Raw genomic sequence first — 5,465 nt, 5'->3', positions numbered from 1 at the left:
GGGAGATAGACAGCCATGACTATGTTTTCCGGTATGTTCTCCCTCTGTTGCCTGTAGATATGGGCTGTAATGGGCGAGCCGATAAGTGTCCTGTGCTGGTTTGAATTGGAATGGCCCCTATAGACTCATTTGGTTGAAAGCTTGGCCCATGGGGAGTGGCCTGATTAGGGGGTGTGGCCTTGTTGCAGTAGGCGTGGCCTTGTTGGAGGAAGTGTNTCACTGTGAGGGTAGGCTTNGAGGTCTACACTNGAGCTATGTCCAGTGTGGCACACCATCTCCTTCTGGGGCCTGTGGATCAAGATGAAGCAGTCTCAGCTCCTCTAGCACCATGCTTGCCTGTGATCCACCATATTCCTCACCATGATGATGATGGACTAAACCTCATAAACTGTAAGCCAGCTCCAATTAAATGTTTTCCTTCATAAGGGTTGGCATAGTGGTCACAGTGTCTGTTCCCAGCTATAAAACCCTAAGACATGTCCCCATATCTTTATCTAGAAAGTGGAGTGTGTCTACAGCTCCTGCCCCCTGATTCATCTCCACAAAAAATGTCTCTCCTCCATTCACAGCATCTGGTTCGATCTTTCTACACAGACTGAGTGGAGCCGTTATTAAAGGATATGAACAGGATGTGGGGACCCGGACATCCTTCTATGGCTTCACTGCTTTCTCTCTGACCCAGTCTATCCTCATTTTGGGTACACGAGGCTTCCAGCATGTGCCTCTGGGAAAGGTGAGAAGGGCGGACTGGGCATGTCGACACAGCCCCTGAACATGGGAGACCAATGAGTGCAAATGGGTGTGGCCACACAGCACCTGCACAGGGGAGAAACAAGATTGAGAATGGGCATGGCTATACAGCCCCTGGACGGGGGACTTAAGCGCACATTGTATGTGGATGGAAACTGGCTCATCCCAAGCTCTGTTCACATGAGGGCAAGAGCAGTGACAACAACCACTCAGGCCATGGGAGAAATAGGTGTCAATCGCAAGCAAGATGAGGGCTGCCCTCAGTCCAGGCTCCTCAAGGCAGTTCTCCTAGACCACTTGTTGTGCTTGGTTCAGGATGTCAGATATCTACACTTCCTGGAAGGCACCCGGGACTATGAGTGGCTGGAAGCTATGTTTTTGAATCAGACCTTGGCAAAAACCCACCTTTCCTGGTTCAGGTACCCCTTCCCTCCTCCTGCCCTGGAAACCCTCCCAGACTGAGAAATGACTGACTTCAAAAGGGTTAGTCAGGTGGGACTGCCTCTGTGACACTTGGAGATGGGATAGTGGTCACTCAGTGACCATAACTTGGCCTCTACCGGGCCAGTTAAGAGAATAGGGCCTGAGGAATCCATCTCTGGCCACAGGCATAGGCCTCAGGAAGCCTTCCAGGACGCCTTGGATGTGGATCGATACTTGCTGCTGCACCCAGACTTTCTCCGTTACATGAAGAACAGGTAAGGGCAGGAAGCCCATCGTGGGTCCGTGGGCCTCTCATCCCCTGCTGGCTCCTGACAGTTGGGAATCTGGGTATTTTGAACAGGTTTCTGAGGTCAAAGACCCTGGATACTGCCCATTGGAGAATATACCGCCCCACCACTGGCGCCCTCCTGCTGCTCACGGCCCTTCATCTCTGTGACAAGGTGAGGCTGCAAACCTCTGATAGGAATAGGAGTGAGCATGTACACCCAAGGGCTCTGCATTCAGAGCCCTAGGGCCAGGACCAGGATAAAAGGACAGAGTAGAGTGCCCCAGGAGGCAGCCTCTCCAGTCCCAGTTCCTTTCTCTCCATTTTATGCAGGTCAGCGCCTATGGCTTTATCACCGAGGGACATGAGCGCTTCTCTGACCACTACTATGATACATCATGGAATCAGCTCATCTTTTACATCAACCATGACTTCAAGTTAGAGAGAGCAGTCTGGAAGCGGCTGCATGATGAAGGTATCATCTGGCTCTACCAGCGCCCACCAAGTGACAAAACAAAGAACTGACCAGGGTCTAGATCAGGGGGTCCCCCTTGACCACTTACAACATAGAATGCAAGGGCTCCTCCAATGCTCCTACCCTCTTTCCTGGACTCAAACCTGCTCCAAGTCCTTAGACAGTCCCAAGGAGCAGCTGTTCGTGGCAGAGGGTTTGGAATCCTTTGGAAAATCACCACAGACTCTGGTTATTTCTTGTTCAAACCCCACAGTTTGAATTCAATCCAAACTCCAAACAATTTAGTTCACTTTACTTTTCAAATACTCCCTTCAGATTTTTGGACTCTGGAACTCAAAATTACAGTAAAGAGCAAATGGAGGAGCTTGGTAGTGGCTGGGAGAAAAACAAAACAAAAACGAAACAAACTTCCTTTAGAGGTAGTGCCCAGAAGTGTACCACAGAGCCTAGGATTTGCTCAGATAGTGCAGTAGTGAATCCGGCCAGCAGGGGGCGAGAGCTGGGCTCCCGAATGCGGATTGACCTTTTGAGGTGCTTCGCTGGAGCAGTGCTTGTGCAAAGTGGAACTGGACCAGCAATCGGGGTTCAAGACTGAGCAGTGTGAAGTCCAGGAGGACGCTGCAAGTTCTGAGGTGCAGCTGAGCAGGACAGGGGTGGCTCGGGGGTTAAGAGCACATACTGCTGTAACCGAGAACCTGAGTTTGGGTCCTAGTACCTATGTCAGGCAACCCACAACTGCTAAAAACCCTGGTCTCAGATTCGTTGCCTCCCTCTGGATTTCGCAACACCTGTCCTCTTATGCACATACCCACACAAGGACGCTTATATACACATAATTTTAAAATAAAATAAACCTTAAGAGATAAATAAAGCTATCAGCAGAGTAAAAATCACCTTTAGTTCCAGCACCGGGGAGGCAGAGGCAAGCAGATCTGTGTGAATTCCAGGCCATCCTGGTCTACAGAGGGAGTTCTAGGATAGCCAGGGCTAGCTACCCAGAGAAACCCTATTTTGAAAACAAACAAATAAACAAGAAAAACTGAAAGCAGCATGCATGCATAGATGATGTGGTAGAAAAATATATTTTATAAGTATAGTACAGGTAATGTCGTGGATGGTTGGTTATTTGTCAACTTGACATAAGGTAGACATGAGAAGAGGGGACCTCAACTGAAAAAAAGCCCTAAGAACGGGCTTCAGGTAAGCCTATACGCCATTTCCTTAATTAGTGACTGATAGTGGAGGACCACACCCATTGGGGGTGGAGCCACCCTGGGCTGGTGATCCTGGGTTCTATAAGAAAGCAGGCTGACAGGCGTGGTGGCGCACACCTTTAATCCCAGCACTTGGGAGGCAGAGGCAGGCAGATTTCTGAGTTCGAAGTCAGCCTGGTCTACAAAATGAGTTCCAGGACAGCCAGGGCTATACAGAAAAACCCTGTAAAAAAAAAAAAAAAAAAAAAAAAAAAAAAAAAAAAAAAAAAAAAAGAAAAGAAAGCAGGCTGAGCAAACCAGGAAGCAGCAGTCCACCATGGCCTCTGCATCAGCTCCTGCCTCCAGGTTCCTGCCCTGCTTGAGTTCCTGTCCTGACTTCCTTCAGTGATGAACTGGAAGTGTAAGCCCAACCAACCCTTTCATCCGAAACTACTTTGGGCGTGGTGTTTCATCATCACAGCGATAGTAACCCTAAGACAGGTAATATCCACGGGCTGGAGAGAGGGCTCAGTGGTTAAGAGCTGTTTCAGAAGACCTGGGTATGATGCTCAGTCCACACATGGAAGTTTACAGACATTTGTAACTCTAGTTCCAGTTCGAGAAGCAGTGCTTACTTCCAGCCTCCAACCAAGTAAAGAACAGTTCCTGGAGAACATGGCTCAGTGCAATAAACTCCTTAATTGCCTCTACACACATACTAATATATACGCAGAGTATAATTCCAATAAAAATGGCAAAATTGTTTTCTCTGGATTGAAAATTGTCCCTAAAATGACCATGGATGAATAAACAGGTAAGAACAGCCAGGAGTCTGAAAAAAAAAACATAAAGTAAATGACTAAAACATACTGTAAAGTCTTTATAATTAAAACAGTGCAATCCTGAAGCCGAGGCAGGCAGATCTCTGTAAGTTAGAGGCCAGCCTGGTCTACATAACAAGTTAGAGGCCAGCTAGAGCTATGCAGTGAGAGTCAGTCTCAAACAGCAGAAGTTAAACACAGAAAGTGTGAACATTGGAAGTATAAACAGAGGGAATAATGTTTCGGGTCTATAATCCCAACAGTGGGGGAGGCCCAAATGGGAGCCAGCCTAACAGCAAAACCTTGTCTCAGTACATAAATTAATTAGTTAATAATTCATGCAAGGAATCATAGTACAGCTGGAATATTTAAGACTTAAATACTGCATAAGGGATTGGAGAGATGGTTCATCAGTTAAGCATACTTGCTGCCCTTGTAGAGGACCAAGTTTGGGTCCTAGCACCCATGCTGTGTGTTTTGAAACTGCCAGTAACTCCAGCTTCAAGGGATTCAATGACTTTTTTCACCCTTTGAGGGCACTGAACTCCACATGGTGCTGTAGAGGGATGTTAATCCAGCAACATGGCTGCTCTGGCATGGGTTCCCATCCAAAAATGTGACCTGGCTGGAATGCAGACATGCCAAACACCTTTAGTCCCTCTGGCTGGGCTGCAGGGCAGGCATGCCCTTACTATACATCTTTAATCCCAAACAATGATGTCTAATTGAGGGGTAGACAAAGGGAATCAGAGAAAGATTTGACAGAATGAGTCAGACATAGAATATGGCCAACTCTCATGAGAACAGCAGGAAAGAGAGGCAAGCAGAGAGAAAGAGAGAAAGAGTTCGGTTCAGTTCCATTCGGAGCAGAGCAGTTGAGTTTGGCGCAGTTCAGTTCGTGCAGCTCAGAGGCAGTCTTTCCAAGTAGAGCAATTCAGTCAGAAGCCAAGAGAAGCCAATTTGAATCTGTCAGCTTGGAGAGGAGTTCGAGCCAGAACAGCTGAGTTGAACTAGCCAGCCAGAGTTTAGAAAGAGCTAGAAAGAGTAAGTTTGTCCAGCAGCAAGTCTTAGAGGCTGAAGTACTCTAGGCCTAGCTTAGCAGATGGAGGCTGGAAGCTGAAGCCTTCAAGGTCCAGGCGTGTAGAAGATTAGATTGTATGGAGGCTAGCAACTTCCTGGCCGAGGCCCAGGGGTAGATAATACAGAGATAGAAAGACTCTGGACTCAGCGCAAGCCATGTAACAGAATAGTTTGGGCACGGCTCTCATCTCATCCCCTCTTTCGAGGAAATAAAAGCGACATTTCCATGGTGCATACAAACAGGCACATAGAAATATACACCTAAATAAAAGTAAGCATTTTTTAAAATTGAAAACCTATCTATTTAAAATAAATTAAAAACACCATTAAAAAGTGGAGAAGGTGGACATAGGATTTAAACTCTAATAAATAAAATGTTCCTCCCACTTCCTTCTGAATCTAGGTTTTTTGTTTTTTTTTGTTTTTTTTTTGGTTTT

General features: G+C 46.9%; 1 protein-coding gene across 1 annotated transcript in view; it reads left to right on the top strand.

Annotated features, from left to right (window-relative positions):
- St6galnac1 (ST6 N-acetylgalactosaminide alpha-2,6-sialyltransferase 1) overlaps positions 1-2,901 on the top strand; it is a 31,421-nt gene extending 28,520 nt beyond the window's left edge. Inside the window, exons 2-7 of the mRNA XM_029483568.1 lie at positions 6-31; positions 595-733; positions 1,066-1,169; positions 1,359-1,448; positions 1,535-1,634; positions 1,793-2,901. Of these exons, the coding sequence (XP_029339428.1) occupies positions 6-31; positions 595-733; positions 1,066-1,169; positions 1,359-1,448; positions 1,535-1,634; positions 1,793-1,984 (651 nt within the window). The 3' untranslated portion in view covers positions 1,985-2,901. The remainder of the gene's footprint in view (positions 1-5; positions 32-594; positions 734-1,065; positions 1,170-1,358; positions 1,449-1,534; positions 1,635-1,792) is intronic.
- Positions 2,902-5,465: the final 2,564 nt, after the last annotated feature.

This window comes from Mus caroli, chromosome 11, assembly GCF_900094665.2.
Source record: "Mus caroli chromosome 11, CAROLI_EIJ_v1.1, whole genome shotgun sequence".
NCBI classification, from domain to species: Eukaryota; Metazoa; Chordata; class Mammalia; order Rodentia; family Muridae; genus Mus; species Mus caroli.
Note: the sequence above shows the minus strand (reverse complement) of the source record. Positions and strands in the feature narration are given on the sequence as shown.